The following is a 19,439-nucleotide window of genomic DNA, read 5'->3' on the forward strand; positions in this document are numbered from 1 at the left end:
TATTCAGCTTTCAGATGATGTATACATCTCAATTTCAAAAAATTGACCCTTATTTTTGTGGTCCAGGGTCACATATTAATTCTCAATTCTAAACATATCTTCACGTATACATTAGGCTAATTTGTTCTTTAACAGTTTTACATAGTTCTCTTTGTAAATCTTTTCTAACAATATAAGTCTTTACTGTCACTTTTTAGCAATTTAACACATGCTTGCTGAATAAAAGCATTCATTTCTTTCAAAAAAATAAAAAATTACTGACCCCAAACTTTTGAACGGTAGTGTATATTGTAAAAAAATATTTATATTTTGAATAAATGCTGTTCTTTTGAACTTTTTCTTCATCAAAGAATCCTGAAAAAAGTATCACAGCTTCCAAAAAAATATTAAGCAGCAAAAATGTTGGAATATTAGAATGATTTCTGAAGGATCATGTGACGCTGAAGACTGGAATAATGATGCTGATGAAAATTCAGCTTTGATCACAAGAATAAATTATACTTTAAAGTATATAAAAACAGAAAACCATTATTTTAAATGGCAATTTCACAATATTAGTTTTTTTCTGTATTTTTGATCAACCTTAATCCTTGATGAACAGAAGAGACTAATTTAAAAAACATTAAAAATCTTACTGATCCCAAACTTTTGAACGGCAGTGTGTAGGCTATATATATATATATATATATATATAATAATATATAAGACACTTAAAATGTCAAGTACTAATTTACATAGATGAAAAAGTAAGAAAAAGCAGAAATGTAATCTGTAGTTGACGGTGTGTATGAACTCATTTCATGTCAACTACAAGTCAACGTGTGAATTCAGTTAATCAAACAATTTTAACAAAATCCGAAATATTCATAACACTGAACTCACCTAATATGTATATCTAATCTTTAAGGTCAGATGAGCGTAACTGCAAAATGCCAAAATGACTACACAACTATGTATTTGTGCGAAAATAAAATCATACTACTACATAATATTTTATTATTCACTAATTGATTATTTTAGCTAAAACTAAAGTTTTATCCGCAACTTTTTTATTTGGGAGAAAAGTCTCCACATTATATACATTCATTAAAAATGCACCTGTATTTTAAAAAATAATAATAATTTACAAAATTCTATGAACTCTATTGATGGATGGAATTGTAACCATATCACTAGGTTGCATGGATTTTCCTTGTTTTTCTTTTTCGAAACAAAAAGTTTGCATATAATAACTGCGAATAACTTTTTATTTGATTGATTTGTTTTTGGAGCCTATGGTCCAGATTGCTTGCATCTTGAATATTGCAGCATCCTCATACTTGTGCATGTCTAAGTGTAAGTGAAGCCCATCGCAAGTGTCTTTACAGTGGGGTGTTAAATGCTGAATAGACGGTTTCTCACATTCAAAGTCAAGGTGACTGATTACCTCCGGACACATTTTACTGCTCTCATAAACTCTTATGGCCCTGCTGCCGTCCTTTGTCAAGACTCCGGAGGTCATCAAACGCAGAAACAAGAGCGCGATGCAAAATCCCAGCGTTTTCTCGTTGACCGTTTCAGCGCTGAAACACAAAACGCAATGCAATGGAATCATAACAAATTCAGAGGTTTATTTGGTCTGTAATCACTAGGCAGAGTAATCAATAAACAAAGTGATTTGATTACAAAAATATACTTTCAATTGTGTGTCTGTTTTATAATAAAAGCACAAAGTCTGCACCTTCCTCAGCTGTGTTAAGCTGCATAATAATGCATGCAAAGCAAATACATATATGTCTGTTGCCTTTGCCTTAAAAGAAGTGAAAGGCAGATAAAATAGAGTATTTAACACAAAAAGATTTACATGCATGTGTGAAATTCAAGGATAACTAATTTCTAAATAGTTTGTCACAAATTGTAGCCTTTAATTCAATGCAACAATTTACTTTAAAAAATGATTCTATTCCTGCTTCATGAATGAAGAACAGTGATGCAGCATAATGAATATAACTTGCGTTTGAGTATTAAAAAAAGTGACTTTTGGAAAGTTACAAAGCCTGCATTTTTACAAAACTGGTAGAAACATATAAAAAGTCCTTTAAAGATATGGAAGATTTGTAGTTGAGGTCGGCACAGTGGCTTATGGTTCTGGTTCGATTGTATTTGGCAAGAAAAACGCTCGAGGAGGAAGATCTGGTCTCCTCATCACCAGAAGAACGGCTCAGTCCAGGACAGGAGAGCTTGACGAGGGAATCAAGCGTTTGTGCGGCTCAAAGCAGCGTGCATCTCTCTTTCAAGCTCTTCTTCTTCTTGCCGCTCTTCTTCCCGTTCTTCTCCTTGTTCTCGGACATCTTCTTCGTCCGCACCTCCCTCATCAGATCAAAGAAGACCTGCGAACAACCAAACATGCTTCACAGGTGCTCAATGGAGTTAATATGGCGTCTGAGGCTCATATGCATGATCATGCATTCTGAAAGTTTTAGGATATTTAATGCACAAACCTTATCGACGTTGGCTCTGGTTTTGGCTGATGTTTCCACATACTGAACAGACCACTCGTCCGCTTTGGTCCGGGCCTCGTCCGCAGACACCTGCCTCCTGTCCTCCAAATCAGACTTATTCCCCACCAATAACAGAGGGATTTTATCATCCTCTGCTTTCACTCTCAGGATCTGCTCCCTGTGTGGACCGGTAACAATACAGTTAAAAATACAGTAAAATTGTGATATATTATCATCATTTAAAATAAGTGTTTTATATGAGAATATCTGTTAAAATGTAATTTATTTCTGTGATCAAAGCTGAATTTTCAGCATCATTACTCCAGTCTTCAGTGTCACATGATCTTCAGAAATCATTCTAATATGCTGATTTGCTGCTCAAGAAACATATTCATATTATTATTAATGTTGAAAACAGCTGTGCTGCTGCTGCACAATGTTTTTGTGGAAACCGTGATATACTACCATTTAAAAGTTTGGGGGTGAGTATGACAAAAAATACAAAAATAATACTATTACTTTCTTATTCAACAAGGACACATTAAACTGATGTGACAGTACATATATTTATAAATATTTCTATTTTAAATAAATGTTGTTTTGAGCTTTCTGTTAATCAAATAATCCTGAAAAAAAAAAAGGATTTCCACAAAAATATTAAGCGGTCAAAACTGTTTTCAGCATTGATAATATTAAGAAACATTACTAATTAATTGAGCACCAAATAATAATTTAAATTTATGTTTTACTCACAAATAGCAAATTCTAACCAATAAACATTTGATATACATAGCTTGAAAAATGTTTTAAAATTCTCTCACATATTCAACAATATATTTATGGTACATTTGCCGTAATGACAAAGCTGTTCATTTTCAACTTTTTTTATTTTCAGAAACTACGAGTGGCGATATATTAAAATAAAGATATTTCAAAAAAAATTTCAAGAGTTTACGCTTTTTTTTTACCAATGAATTTACATGACTTTATATACATGAAAAATATTTATTTACTCACAAATAGCTATTTCTAGCCAATAAAATACTTTAGCGCTTGGCACAATTAGAAAAATATTCATTATAAAAATCTCCATTCATTTTTTTATTTAAATTTTTAAGATTTTATGGTTTTTCAGTCCCTCCTTCCTTCCCTATCTATCTATCTATCTATTGTTCTATCCATCCATCCATCCATCCATCCATCCATCTATTTATTTTCTTTCTGTCTTTATGTATTTATTTATGTATTTCTTTCTTTCTTTCCATGACGTTTCCAGGTCTAGAAATCACACTTTTGAAATTCTCACATATATTGAGGTTTTCTAGGTCCTTATTTATTTATTTAAATGTACATTTTTAAGATTTTATTAATTTCTATGACTTTTCCAGGTCTTTTGAAATTCCCGCATATATATTGAGGTTTCCCAGTTCTGATTCATAAATAAAATGACAGTTAAAGGGGTCATATGATGCGATTTCAAGTTTTCCTTTCTTAAAGTAAGAAATACAATGTCAGCTTAATCTTGTTTATTTTATTTATATATACTTATTTTAAAGCTTGTTTGACCTCAAACTAAAGTAAAAGCGAGAACCACCGCTCTGTATGGTATTTCGCTGTCAGTGAAGACAAAGAACCTGACGCTGGAAACTGGGTCTGTATCTGACAGCCTCAGAGTTTAGTTTTGGGCAGGATGCCGCTGTAATGATAGCATCATTCTGAGAGAGTAGAGTGCTGTAACTGTGATTCCTCCAAACTAGGACTGAACACTAGAACAGCAGACAACCTTGTGAAGAGCTGACCTGAAGTCTGACGTGGCGCTGAAGGACTCGGGCTCTGTGATGGAGAAAACCAGAAGGAAACCCTCTCCGCTGCGGAAGTAGTTGTCCCTGATGGCGGCGTAGTCTTCCTGCCCCGCCGTGTCCAAAATATCAATCTGCACCTCCTCTCCATCCAGGACCACCTTCTTCCGGTAACTGTCGGCCTTGGTGGGCTCGTAGTCCTCCACAAACTGAGGCGAGCAACGCAGATTACAAAGTGATAGTTATAACAGTAATAGTTTCTCCTGTAGAATCAGTGTTGTTATTGTTAACTAAAACAAGTACTATTAAAAATCATGTTTGTTATTAAGAATAAACGTTAAATGAAATAAAATATAAACATTAGACGAAAAACAAATGTAGACAGGTGACGATCATTCATTTTAATTTCAGTTTTAGTTTTAGTCATTTTAGCACTTTGACAAATGTTAAGTAAAGATTACTAAAAATAAAAGTACTAAAATTACTAAAATTAAAATAAAAATAAATTAAAGCTAAATAGAAATATTAAAAATAGAAACAACCTAAATGGAATCAAATAAGTTTAAGTACTGGAATGACTAAAACTAAAATAAGAAATAGATGAACGCTAAATAGAATTATTAAAAAATGAACTGAAATAAAATAAGTTGGAGTACTACATTTACTAAAACTGAAATAAAAATTTATTAAAGTTAAATAGAAATGTAAAAATGTAAAAAGTTGAAGTTGAAGTACTAAAATTACTAAAACTAAAATAAAAATAAATAAAGCTAAATAGAAACAACCTAAATGGAATCAAATAAGTTTAAGTATTGGAATTACTAAAACAAGAAATAAATTAAAGCTAAATAGAATAATTAAAAAACTAACTGAAATAAAATAAGTTAGAGTACTAAATTGACTAAAACTGAAAAAAAAGACATTAAAGTTAAATAGAAATGTAAAAATAAAAAAGTTGAAGTACTAAAATTACTAAAACTAAAATAAAAATAAATAAAGCTAAATAGAAATATAAAAATAGAAACAACCTAAATGGAATCAAATAAGTTTAAGTATTGAAATTACTAAAACTAAAATAAGAAATAAATTAAAGCTAAATATAATTATTAAAAAACTAACTGAAATAAAATAAGTTAGAGTACTAAATTGACAAAAACTGCAATAAAAATACATTAAAGCTAAATAAAAAAATATAAAAAACAATAAAACTAACTGAAATAAAATAAGTTAGAGCACTAAAATGAATAAAACTGAAATAAAAATATATTAAAGTAAAATAGAAATGTAATTTTTTTTTAAAAAGTTGAAGTACTAAAATTACTAAAACTAAACCTGAAATAAAAATTAATTAAAACTAAATAGAAATATAAAAAAATTAAAAATAACAAAAACACATAACAAAATTACTAAAATGAAAATTATAAATGTTGCCTTGGCAACTAACTGAAATAAAATAAGTTGAAATTCAAATAGATGAAAGCTAAAAAAAAACAATACATATAAAAAATAAATAAAAAATGACAACAGTACATAAAAAAATGAGTAAAACTTTAAAATTAAAACTGAAAATATTTTTAAAAAGCTCATTAAAAATGTAATAAAAACTATAATAAAAAAAAAATAACACTATATGGAATACAAAAAGACGCGACAGGTGTGTAAATGAAGGACTTTTGAAAGAACTATTCCTGTAGCTCAAATAAAGATCATGACTGTTCAGCTCACCTCGTCATACATGAACTGCAGCGTTAGAGCTGATTTCCCCACGCCGCCGCTGCCCACCATGATCACCTTATGCAGAACCAGCGAACTCTGGTTTTTGCTCTTATTTGCTGCCATGATTTTAGTGTTCCAGAAGAAGAAACAGAATGAGACTGCAAACATGCAAAAGAAAAATAATCAAATTCAAAGACACGTACATTTATACATATAAAATAATTGCTTATTATTGATGCATACAACATATCCAATGACATGCACCTTCAATTTCACAACTGTAAAGTGAATTTTTACATTAAAGTACATGATATAAAGTTTTTAGTGCTGAAAATCCCACATTATTACCATGCTACTGTATATGAATATAGTAATCATTGACTATTATGGTACATAGTAAAAGTACCATGGGGCCACTTTACAGTCACTGAATTTTACTTTGTAATGGAAACAGCATCAGCGAATATTAATTATCAGTGAGAAACAGAAAACTGCAATATATTACTAAAACACTAGACATTTTTAAGCAGGCTGTTATTAAAATAACAAAAGCGATTTTCACTTTTCCACCCCTTCCTCATTGTAAAAGACGAGAGCCCGCCTTTTCTAGCTCTTGGTTGGTTGAGCAGACAAATTTTGAGGCGGGTCCTCCTCTACTCGCGATCTGATTGGATATCCAAACTGTCAATCACAGAGTTTTCCCACAAAGACATATGGGCGCTTCAGCCGAGGAAATACCTCAAAACTGCAAAGTTGTTGTCTGCGCAAACTTATTAAACATTGTAAAACTGATCACAACAACGTAACCTCTTATAGATTACTCACCTCAAGTTTGATCTGTGGAGAGCCTTGGCCTGGATTCGCACATATAAACGGTTAAAACATAAGGGATCAAATCCACTACTCCCGTACAGCTACACAGCCCCGCCCACCGGATATTCAAATCACGCGGATATGACGTCACCGCACCATATATAGATATTTCGACCTGGGTCGTGTTTATTCTTTAAATATTCTTTGATGAATTTGTTACTTTTGCTGGCAAAGTTTAGTATACATAAATGCAAGTACGGTGATTATAAACCACTATTTCTAATTTTGAAATCAGAAGTTCAGCAGTACCTAAAATCTATTTATAATCTGATAAACTAGAAAGTTGTTTGTAAACATTTCCATTTTTAAAAAAAATTTATTTATTTTTTCATTGTAATTTTGTGTTGTTTTTTTCTTGTCGTCACCCTCTGGCTACTGTAAAATGTTGAGTTATTCAATTAAAAAATAAATAAAAACCTGGATCGTGTTTACGTTCATGAATTGTATTAAAGTTATGAGATGCACAATTTATGTTTTTTTATTATTATTAAACAACCTCAATTTACAAACTCTAATAGGGAACAATATGCACATATATATATATATATATATATATATATATATATATGTATATGCATACTGTTCTCTATTAGATTTTGTATATTTATATTCATAGTGAAAGCTTGAAATATGTTAAGTGTCAAATTTATTTGCAAAGCATTTGTAACTTTAAATATTTATATTATTTTTACCTATATTTTATGTAAATTGCGCATTTTTCTGAATATTTAATATTTTGGACAATGCGTAATTTTGCTGCATTTATAAATGTAAACAGTACGCAGGGCCTATTATGTGTGAATTATCGAGTGGGGGCGCTGTTTTACAACTTTAAACTTCATCAGTGAGGCGATATCAGTCATAAACCACATGACTGTGTATTTATACAAAACTAAAACTAAATTTAATTTTGATCCAAACTGCTTTTTATTATAAAAGACCCCCTTTTCAACATTATTCTGTTTAAAAATCGGCTTACAGCTCTGGTCTGGTCTGTGAGAGCCAGTCAGTGCTCTTTAGACGAGCTTCTCTGGCGCCTGCTTAACCAGTTTACGAGTTCACAGCTTCATTCACTCAAACCAGTTACAAGTGTTGCTCATTTGCTTTCATTGACTGAAACCTACTGTTTTATTCAAAGGGGATGCTTCATCTTTTCCAGACCCACATTTCGTCCTTTGCTTTTGTAAACAGAAATATTTGACCTAGATTTAACAAAATGATCCATAATCACCTACAATTGTGTCTTTTGTACTTATAGCAAATGCAAAAAGTGTGTGTGTGTTTTTTTTAATTTTAATAAGATCTACTGAAATTTGGGCCATTGCACATTGCAAAATGAACATCATCCATACACTTCATATATACGGTATATATACTGCTTATGACATTTATGTTGCATGTAATTTAACTTTTACACATTTCCCCTGAAGATCCCGAGCTTTCTCAACCTTTATGATTCTGGAGCTGGTGGTTCGTCCCACGTGGTTCTTCAGTCCCGTATAAAAAACTTTCCAGAGGCTCAAAAGCGGCACAATGTCTGTTCGCACGAGAAACAAGCCGAAGCTCCCGAACACACACACACACACACACACACACACACACACACAGAGAGCTATGATGAAGAAGTATATTGGAAACGAACACTGGAAGTCAAAATGTCCAACAAAGGAGGACACGATCTTCAGCTGAAGAACTAAAAAGGCGAATGCTTGTTTGGAAAACCGGGGGCTCCTTCTTTGACTGGTTCACGCTCGCTCCCCTTCACCATGGATGATTTTAACTCGATAGAGTGAAGAAATCACCGGGACAAATCATAACAGGTCCTTTGTTTAGTCTGTGGGGTTTTACACGCGTAATGCTGAGATTTCCAGTCATGCCATGACGCATCAGACGCGTGCGTAAAAGTGCCATTCGCGGCTGTACGTGGACAGATATCAAGAGCTCTGGTTACTTTATTATTAACACATCATATATATTTTTTATCAACTTTGAGAGATTCGGATGGTGTGACGAGCCGTTCTTACTCTGATATCGATCCGAATTGTGTTGAAATCATCGCGGAGTCACCAAAAACAAGAATCAACCGCAGGAGCATATTCCAGACGTTTACAGGATTTACTGCGTTTGCGTTTAATTCGGACCGGACCTCCTCTAAAAGTGGATATTACAGTTATTTCACTTTTAAGTATCACTTTTTTGGGGGGGGAGAGACGGAGGCGGATACGAACTTGGCCGCTTTCATCTCCATCAGCTCTCGTATCCGCTCGAAAACTGCTGTTTATTATCACGGAAGATGAAAAGCTTGATATTCGAAGTGCTTTGTTTTGTGTCCATCCTCATCTCCATCCGCTGCACACCGGCACCGGACACCGAATCCCCGAGCATCAGCCCGAGCTGCGCGTCCTGCGGGCTCAGACAGACGGATGGAGCCACACGGGTGGACGTGGATTTGCTGGAGGCGGTGAAGAGACACATTCTGAGCCGGTTACAGATGCGGGACAGACCCAACATCACCCACCCCATCCCGAAGGCGGCGATGGTGACCGCGCTCAAGAAGCTCCACGCCGGGAAGGTGCGCGAGGACGGGAGGGTGGAGATCCCGGACCTGGACGGACACGCCGCGTCCATGAACGAGGTGGAGGAGGAGACGTCGGAGATCATCAGCTTCGCCGAGACAGGTGTGTATGCGGCGGGTCTGCATGTGTCCGAGCGCGCTGCGCGGTTACGCACAGGTACGCTTCTGATTTGCGACGCTTTATAAGGGTGGGTTTAAGCACAAACCTTAAAGTTTTGACTACAATCAAACTATTTAACTTTTCCACGCTTCAGGACAAAATTTACAGTTCATTTAAAAGGCTTAATGAATATAGCGGGGCATGTTGTCACAGTGTGAATCTGCTATAATAGGCCATTAGTAAAACTACTGCGAAGAACGAAACAATGAATAAAAGAGCACAAAGCATATAGAAACATTAAACTATTGCCAAACTAAAACGTAATTAATAAACTTATTACAATTACAACATGTGTGACAACTTGCCCCGGCTAGCACCTATGAAAAATACCCTAGGAACACAGCTTCATCTTTTTAGTTAAAAATATAAACATAATTTTTTATATAGTGACTCTTCTATTAATGTATGTCAGTGTTTTTTTATTGTATATATATATATATATATATATGGATATTACAAAAACATTAGCATTTTAGCCTAGATGAAAGAAGTCAAAAAATGATTTAGATTTTAAAAGGTTTTGAACCAGGTTTTTCAAATCATCATGAAAACTACTGTTATTGGCATACATGTGACAACTAGCCCCGGTCTGTTCGCCCTGTGTATAGGATGGTGCTGTTTATTGTAACCACTTGGTATGAAGGGAATTCTACAATACTGTCACCTTCGTGTTAAAATAAAATTTATAGAATCATTTCTAGGTGTTTAGGATTCTTCAGTTGCTATATGATTCTTTAGAGATTCATTATAGGTTCTTCAGATCCGAGTTTTGAGTTCTTTGAAAGCATCCAAACATTGTGTTATCTATTAAGAATCAGAACTTTTTTTAACTATCAAAAATAGCATTTAAATTGCACAGTACATCCACAATCCTGTTAGAGAATCAAACTAAAGCCACGTGCTTATAAATCAACAAATGAGATCAACAACTGATCAAAATCATTGATCTATTATCTGACAGCGCTGAATCATGAGAACAGACACAGCACAACTTACAGTCGCTATTATTATCTAAATGGCAGATTGCAATGTTTCCTTTCACTTTTAGTGTTTCTCAATCCAGGCACTAATACTGATCTGATGAATGAATCGGATGAGAAGCAGGACTCAGAATCACTCACAGTGAGATAAACGTTGTTAAAGGAACAGTTCCCCCCAAAATGAACATTTTCTGAAAATGTCCCCACACTCAGGCCATCTGAGATGCAGATGAGTTTGTTTCTTCATCAGATTTGGAGAAACAGTCCAAAACAGCTCTAAACAAATATGTGGCTGGATTTTGACGTGAGAGACAACAGGAGATGGACTTTTTCACTGGAGGAAGCGTTATTTTGGATTATGGAGTGATATTTTAGTCAGAAGTGATGGTTTAAAGTTAAAAACATCTTAATGATGGATTTGTTTCTTACAAACACACAGCTTTTGTCTTCTCCAGATGTTAACTGATGGACTGGAGTGGTGTGGATTATTGTGGTGTTTTTATCAGCTGTTTGGACTCTCATTCTGACGGCACCCATTCACTGCAGAGCATCCATTGCTGAGACACTGATGCAATGCTACATTTCTCCAAATCTGATGAAGAAACAAACTCATCCTAATCTTGGATGGCCTGAGGGTGAGCAGATTTCAGCAAACTATCATTTTTGGTTAAAATATTACTTTAAAGTTACTGGATTGCAGCAGACCAAACAATCTGCCATAGTGCCTTAAGATCATATTTCAGAGTGCACGTCTTTTACAAAGACAAAAGATGTTTGTCTTCATAATGTTTCATCGAAATGAAAAGTCTTTTCTTTGCAGTTAACGTCACATAGCTAGTAATCTAATATCAGTTAATGCAATAAAGGTTGCATTAATAAAATCGAATAATGATATTTTTCATACAGAAAAGTCAGGATTGGGATACATAAAGCTGCGTTAGAGAGTAAACTTGACTTTCAGCATCAAAAATCCTCCTCAAAAGTGTCGTGAGTACTGCAAACTCACATTCAGATCTGCCATCATTAATTCCCACTGGAAACAATCACGTCCCGTGCTGCATTTTTCCCTCTTGAATATCCTGTTACATTCAAAAATCTGTCACATTATGCAAGTAAAATGGGATGCAAAGAGCGTTTCATGTTGAGTTGAGGTTTTTCAGCTTTAGCTTTTCAGTGCATTGAATTTGCTAAACAAATTGAGCAGCATGCAGCAAGAGTTCAAGGTTAAAATAACTTCCGAAGCAAAGAGCTCACGCTTGCTCTCAAAAACAATAAATTAATCCTTTCTTAGTGAAGCAGATATTTATAAATGTCACAGCACGCAGGATTGAATCGTACCAACGCACCGCAGGTCCGGTCGCAAACGCTACCCTGTGAAGTCCACACGATTTCAAGCACCATTTGGGACGAGGCCGCAATTATCTGAACCCTGCGCAGATCTGGACCTTTGACCCTTTGTGCTGTGGCTGCCAAGATGAGACTCGCATCCGGACGAGATCCAGGAACAGTTGACTGAAATGATGGAGATCTAAAATGAGCAGCGGTGCCATACGTCCAGACCGTTCACATACAGCTGCTGAAATATATGGGCCGGTGTCGTCCAATGCTTTCACAATAGATACAACATGGCAGGTTATTGGATTCAACAGATTTTTGTTTCGCAGATGTGCTTCTTAAATGAAGTTTGGTGGTTTTATACTCCTTTTTGAGGCCTTTGCTCTGAGCTTTCCATTTGAAGTCAACATCAAATTTCACTTGCAACCCGTTTTACTCCCGTAATGTGACATATTTAAGAATGAAACAGACATAAACGTAGAATAAAGTATGTTTTAAAACATGATTTCATTTACTGACAAGATTGACGACGTCAGCTGAAAAGTAAGTCATGTTATAGGCAGAACAAACATTATATTTTGATGAAAGATTATAAAGAATACTTTTTAGAATAACATGCACTGATGAATCATTCACAATAAGACCAGGAATAATAATAATACTAATAACTTTCATTAAAATGTTATATAATGCATAATGCTTACTTAATGCTTCATATATAAATAATAGAAAATTAAAAATATATAAAAAATAAATAAATAAATGAAAAAGGAAAATAAAACAAGAGGCAAGTAATAATAATAATAATACACTGAAATTTTTTTTTAAAAATTTGGGCAAGGGCAAGTTATTTATTTTTCATTGGCTCAAGTTAAAAAAATATAGATGTGAATCATTACACTAAATTTTTTTAATTGGATGAATGAAATTTTTTTTTCAGTGTAATAATAGTAATAGTAAAATGCAGCTCAAAGTGCTTCATGGGTCAGAATATAAAAAGTAGAAAAAATATTAAATTTATAAAAGGTTGCAATTTAGTAAATAATTAGTAAACAATGAAAAAAGCAAAAATGAAAAGAAAAGAAATAAAACTGAAAAAGGAAGATAAAACAAGAAGGAAATAATAATAACAACAATAATAAAACATTCTTTAAAAAAATATAAAAATATAGTATTAGTGGTAAAATATGAATCAAACACAAATGAAATAAAAAAAGACTTTAGAGATTTAAATATCATATTCAAAACCCAAGTTAAAAAGTAAAGATCATGTCTAAATCTAAAACCTTCTTTTTCAAAAATGCAGACATTTATGATATTGAGCAGTTTTAAGGTAGACGCTTGATGTGAAGTTGCAGTCGCAGTGATCAGAAGAAGCCGTCCTGGAGTGGGGTGGGATTGTGTGAAGTCTCATTAGGATGCGGGGTGACCTCAGGACACGGAGCTCTGGAAGACGTCCAGGATCTTCTTGAGGATCTCGTTTTCTTTAAGAATGGTGCTGCCCTGCGCTGGCAGAGGCCAAGTGAGTCCCTTTAGGCTTCTGTGACATCTTAATGGTGTGTGGAGACTCAGGTGAGGACGGCTGCCAAGAGGGAGAATTCGCTCGCGCTGTCTATTACAGCCAATGATGAATGCTCTCCACACTTTGTAAAAGGCCTGAATCGAAGCGGGAAGCTGTCCAACCTGTAATCATGCGTCGCCCCACGTCACCGCTGGTTTTTAGCTGCACTTTTACGCTTTGATTTTGCCAGCTGGAAGCAGCGGTGACAGAAAACACCATCCCTCCTGTGTTAAGTCCTGTCCAGGCATCATTACTAGTCTTAGTACTATGGGTTAGTGATCTGAACAAACACTTAACACAGAGTAACTAGTGCTGTCTGTGCAGTAAATATCAATGACATCTGAAAATCATCGTGTTAGTTAAGCAGAGGTGTGCTAATCTGTATTGGTATTTTTAACTAAAACTAAAACTATTGAAAATTTGTTTTGGGGAATTGAAATAAAGCTGATATCAAATAAAATATAGCACATATAAAATATAATCAAATAAAATATTAAAATAAATAATGTAAAATAAAATATTAGATGAAAATCTTGACTTGGTAACTAAGTGAAATTAAGTTTACATTGAAGTAATAATTAAAAAAAAAAATTACTAAAAATTACTAAAACTAAAACTGAAAGAAAAGTAAATATAAATATAAAAGTATAATATGTAATTAAATATAATAAAATATTAGATAAAAAAATATTAAAATGAAGAAATGTTGCCTTGGCAACTAACTACAATAAATAAGTTTAAACTGAAGTACTAAAATGACTAAAACTGAAATAAATGTAAATTAAAACTATTTTTTGGTAAAATAAAGCTAATATAAAATATAATATAATATATAATAAAATATTAGATGAAAAACTTTAAATGAAAATGAAGAAATATCCTGAAATAAGTTGAAACTGAAGTACTGAAATGACTAAAACTAAAATAAATGTAAATTAAAACAAATTTTTTCAGTAATTTAAATAAACTGATATAAAATAAACGATTAGAAAAAATATTAGATGAAAAAATTTAGATGAAAATGAAAAAATGTTGCCTTGGCAACTAACAAATAAATTTAAATTGAAGTACTAAAATTACTAAAATTAAAACTGAAATAAAAGTAAATTAAAACAAATTGTTTTTAGCGTTTGAAATAAAGTTAATATAAAATAAAATATATAATAAAATATTAGATGAAAACCTTAAACATGTTGTCTTGGCAGCTAACTGAAATAAATCATTTTAAATTTAAATACTAAAATTACTAAAACCGAAATAAAAGTCAATTAAAACTATACAGAAATCTATACAATAATAAAATGTATAAGTAACGCAAAAAATGAATAGATACTATAATATTATATAAATATTACTAAAATAACACTGGTGTTAATAGTCTTCTAAGTGATCACAATTTTCACCTGTCAGAAGCTGAAACATCCACGGGAAGGAACCTGGATATAAAAGACACTCGGGATAGCAAGCAAGCAACCAAAGTGCCCTAGCAACCGCATTGCAACATTTTAAAAGCATTCAAACTTTAGTAAATGTCCAGCAACACCCGGTCAGCCTCCAGCAGCACACCAGCATCATGCTGTTTACACGCACAGACAGACAGCGCTCATGTTCCTGTGGAGCTGTGTGCTTCAGTATGATGCCGTGCACCGAGTGTGTTTTCAAGTGAAGGTGTGTGAAGCACACACACACACACACACATGTCTGGTCAGCTATCCTTGTGGGGACTCTCCATAGGCGTAATGGTTTTTCTACTGTACAGACCGTATATTCTATTGCCCTACACCAATCCTAGATTTTCAAAAAAACACACACACACGGATTACCTGCGCTGTGTTGTGGAGGTGGACTCGTGCTCCGCCGGCAGGCAGATTAACTGAGAGGACTGATGCTTTGAGTCCCAGTGATTCGCTACAGAGGGAAATGCAATGAGTCAGGAGAGTTTATGCCGTTCCACTGATGCTATAGTTTCAAGATGTTTTTATAAAATACATGTTTAGCCAGCTCTGTTTGTATTCTATTAATTCTACATGTTTGTTATGATTTCTAGTGGCAATTGGATCCGCATTGATTTATTGGATGTGCCAGATACATTGACTTACCTTCATTAGTAACATCATTATAATGGGATCATTACTTCATCTATATTCAGATATAAATACAATGAACATATGTGAAATGTTTTGATATTTCTATCTATTGATCGGGCATTAAAGGGATATTTCACCCAAAAATGAACACAATGATATTCCCACAAAGAAACAAAAAAGTCATTTTTGTGTAATTTCTAGTATTGTTCTGAATTATATATTACTATTAGTATTTATTATTGTACAGTACATTAGTATTATGTATATATTAGTAGTATTTTTGCTAAATCTGTGCTAAATTTAAGTTTAAGGTTTAATAGGATAAAATGGATGAATGTATGTGTATTAAAGGGATATTTCACTCAAAAATAAACACAATATTGTGGTTCTAAGGAAGAATATATTATATATATTAGAAGGTATTAGTATTATGTATATATTAGTAGTATTTATTCTTATTCTATTAAATGTATTAATAGAAAATGCATTCAATTAAATTTGAATGTGTATTGCAAAAGTTGCTTCCAGGAAATAAAAAAAGAGTCACTTTTGTGACAATATGATCTGTGAAGCATCATATAGTGTAATATTGTTAGTATGTTTTTTGTTGTTGTTGGTATTGTATATATATATATGTGTGTGTATGTATGAAAATATGATTCATTATTCATTTAAGGTTTAATATAATAAAATGGACGAATCTGCATTAAATTGGAATGTTTTTGGATGAACAATCTCTTTAATGCACATTCAACTGTAATGCAGATTCATCTGTTTTAGTGTATTAAACCTTAAAATGAACTTACATTTAGCATAAATGTCTCAAAATACTACTAAAATATAAATAATACTAATATATAATTATATATAAAATATAATAACAGTACTGTACAATACAAGAAATACTAACAATATTACATTATATGATGCTTCACAGATCATATTGTCACAAAAGTGACTTTTTTTCTCATAGGAACAACACTGTGTTCATTTTTGGGTGAACGTTTCCTATAATGCTCAATGTTTTGTTCCCAGGGAGAAAAAAAGTCACTTTTGGGACAATGTGATGTGTGAAGCATCACACCGTGTAATATTGTTTGTTATTGTTCCTAATGAAAGTTTTCATGAAGTATTACCTCTAATTCATCAAGACAGAGTTTACATTTAAATGAGTTACAGAGCTGTGCTGAAACCAAATGGGATTATCCAATCAGAGGCCTGCGAGCCGCCCATGTGACTCTCTCTCTTACACACATCGCGTGACATATCCAGAATATTTTTAGATTTATTTTTAAACATTTCTATTTTATGTGTGTTTTGCAGACACTTTTCAGCCAAACTCCTGGCGGCTCAGATTTATTAATCCATTATAGAGAGACAGAAAGGTCATATTTCTTGTTTTATGCTGAAGTCTGTACGGTCACTTGGGCTGCGGTGGGAAAAACCGAGAGACTGAAAACCAAAAAATGTCCTATTAGTCCTTGTTGCCAAGTCCATCCTGTGATCAGATGCATGCTGATAAAACAGGTGTAAGATCCTGAGAAGTTCAGATGTATGGTTTATAAGCAGAAGAGATGGGTTTGGATGAATCTGGAGTGTTCAGCGGCTCCAGCAGCGTTCAGTTTCATGTAAATGTGTCCTTTTGTGAATGTCAAAGTGATGTGCTTGATCGCGCTCTGACTGTACGGCTGTATGACGACGTCTGCTGTGACGTCATGCGGCTCATTGTGTGTCTCTGCGGCTCACAGGAAGTCTTTGCAGCGTTGTGTTGTTCTCTGACTCCTGTCATCTCCATCCAGACCCCCGGCAGCACTGGACCGGACCCCAGAATAACACCGCTGTCATGAGACCCCGAGAACACACATTTAATCATACAATAATCATCACCAAAACCTCCCGAGAACACACCTGGGTCATATGTCACCCTAAAATCAGAAGAAAGAAATACAAAATAATTTTTTGCACAAGGATCTATAATATTCTGCGCAAAGTGAAGCATATTTATTGAACCACAAAGATGTTGATGCATTTAGTTCATTATTTAAATTGCAAAGTATTTACACTGCTTCTAATTAACGCAAAATGTACGTTTTTAAATGGCAAAGTACTTACACATTATAGTAGTATTTTTTTCTGCCTTTAATATATGCTGAATTTAAGTTTAATTTAAGGTTCAATAAAATGAAATGGGTGAATGTCATGAAACCATCCAAGAATATGTCCGAGTCAAATTAGAAATATTACATTTTGCACAAAGATATGTTCTATAAAACAAAAACAAAAAAAATATTTTTGCATAATATTCATGACAATTAAGCACGTTTCTCCACATTTTCATTACTGTAATGCAAGTATATGGAATTATATATAATAATTATTCATATATTTTTTTAATTGTAAAGCATAATTTATGCTAAATTTAAGTTCAATCGAAGGTTTAATAAAATAACATGGATGAATCTCATACAAATAGAAATTATATGCACAAAATGAAGCATATTTACAAGATGACAAAATTTATTGTGAAATTATTTTTATTAAAATTAAGCACATTTCTACCCTATTCTCATTACTGTAATGTGAACATATAAAATCAAATTTATGCTAAATATAATTTAAGGTTTAATAAAATAATATGGGTGAATCTCATGAAATCTTCCAAGAACAGGGTCACATTTTACCCTAAAATCATAATTATTTTTCATTATATTGTGTAAAAAAGCGTATTTATAAGACAAAAAAGATATATTTATTGTGACATTATTTCTATGATAATTAAGCATATTTCTCCCCATTCTCATTACTGTAATGTGACTATATGAAATAATAAATAGAATCAGTATTTTTTAAATATATTATATATCAGTATTATATATAGTAGTAGTATTTTTGTTCTGCCTTTATGCCGAATTAAAGTTTAATTTAATGTTTAATAAAATAAAATGGGTAAATCTCATGAAACCTTCCAAGAACATGTCCAGGTCATATTTTATCCTAAAATCTGAAATTATATTTCAAAATAAGAAATTATATTTTCTGCAAAATGAAACCTATTTACAGGAAAAATATTTTATTTAGTATACAAAAAAAAAAAATTTTGACTATTTTTATTTCAATAAAGCACATTTCTCCTCTATTATAATACAGTATTATGAAAATACAATATATTATTTTCCGTATGGTATATTATTTAAATTGTAAAGCATAATAAAATAAAAAATTAAAATAATAAATTAAATTAAAATAAAATAACTGTATAACAGTAATGAGAGTCTCATGAGAACGAACACGATTTAATGTCTTTAGATCGAAGTGGTCCCAGTTTAGGGGGCCATTCATGATGGCTTTGAGATTCGCTGCCCTCTCTGAATGTTAATGCCTCGAGTCTTTATCCTATAGGCTTAGAGTTCACCAGGGGCCTCATTTATCAACAGTGCGTATGCACAGATGTGTGCGTATTGAGTGCGTAAGAACAGTTACACGCAAAGTGTGGGATCTACCAACTTGTACTTATACGTAGAAATGTGTGTAAATATAAGCACACCTCTGAGCATGTTTACGCAGAGAATCTAGTGGTAGAATAGCGACACTACACATAAAAAGCTTTTGTATCACAGTATGCATTAAGCAATCCACATATGTCCTGTGTTTCCTTTAATTATAAAACACTCAATTTATAATTTGTCTGGTTTTAAACAGACAATTTGTGTAATTGGTTTCAAACCATTTAAAACACAGCTGTGACTTGTTTGTCTCAATGCAATGGCTTATCTTGCGTTATTGGAAGACTTGGCAAACAATGCGCTCCGCAGAGAACGCGTTTTCAAAGACCGCGCTGAGAGTGAGAGCACAGAATGGCTTCTCAGTCGGTAC

At 33.1% G+C, this 19,439-nt stretch overlaps 2 protein-coding genes across 3 annotated transcripts in view; one reads left to right on the forward strand and one right to left on the reverse strand.

The window, feature by feature from the left end:
* Window positions 1–1,608: 1,608 nt before the first annotated feature.
* On the reverse strand, window positions 1,609–6,926 carry LOC107713003 (ras-related protein ralB-A-like). The gene is made up of 5 exons (XM_016518426.1): window positions 6,821–6,926; window positions 6,005–6,153; window positions 4,280–4,488; window positions 2,481–2,658; window positions 1,609–2,369 (listed from the first exon to the last, which is right to left on the reverse strand). Exons 2-5 carry the CDS (start codon window positions 6,116–6,118, stop codon window positions 2,250–2,252), a joined length of 621 nt encoding a protein of 206 aa, XP_016373912.1. The 5' UTR covers window positions 6,119–6,153; window positions 6,821–6,926; the 3' UTR covers window positions 1,609–2,249.
* A 1,566-nt stretch (window positions 6,927–8,492) lies between these two features.
* LOC107713002 (inhibin beta B chain-like) overlaps window positions 8,493–19,439 on the forward strand; it is a 14,774-nt gene continuing 3,827 nt past the window's right edge. For both annotated transcript variants that reach the window (XM_016518425.1, XM_016518423.1), the window contains exon 1: window positions 8,493–9,546. In XM_016518425.1, the coding sequence (XP_016373911.1) occupies window positions 9,162–9,546 (385 nt within the window). In that variant the 5' untranslated portion in view covers window positions 8,493–9,161. The remainder of the gene's footprint in view (window positions 9,547–19,439) is intronic.

This window comes from Sinocyclocheilus rhinocerous, unplaced genomic scaffold (assembly GCF_001515625.1).
Source record: "Sinocyclocheilus rhinocerous isolate Xijiao unplaced genomic scaffold, SAMN03320098_v1.1 scaffold147, whole genome shotgun sequence".
In the NCBI taxonomy this organism is placed as follows: domain Eukaryota; kingdom Metazoa; phylum Chordata; class Actinopteri; order Cypriniformes; family Cyprinidae; genus Sinocyclocheilus; species Sinocyclocheilus rhinocerous.

Coding starts and splice junctions, on each gene's coding strand:
- LOC107713003 (XM_016518426.1), bottom strand. CDS start 6,118: ATGGCAGCAAATAAGAGCAAAAACCAGAGTTCGCTGGTTCTGCATAAG. Junction 2,659..4,279: donor AGCGCCACGTCAGACTTCAG/GTCAGCTCTTCA, acceptor CGGTCCACACAG/GGAGCAGATCCTGAGAGTGA. Junction 2,370..2,480: donor CCAGAGCCAACGTCGATAAG/GTTTGTGCATTA, acceptor GGTTGTTCGCAG/GTCTTCTTTGATCTGATGAG.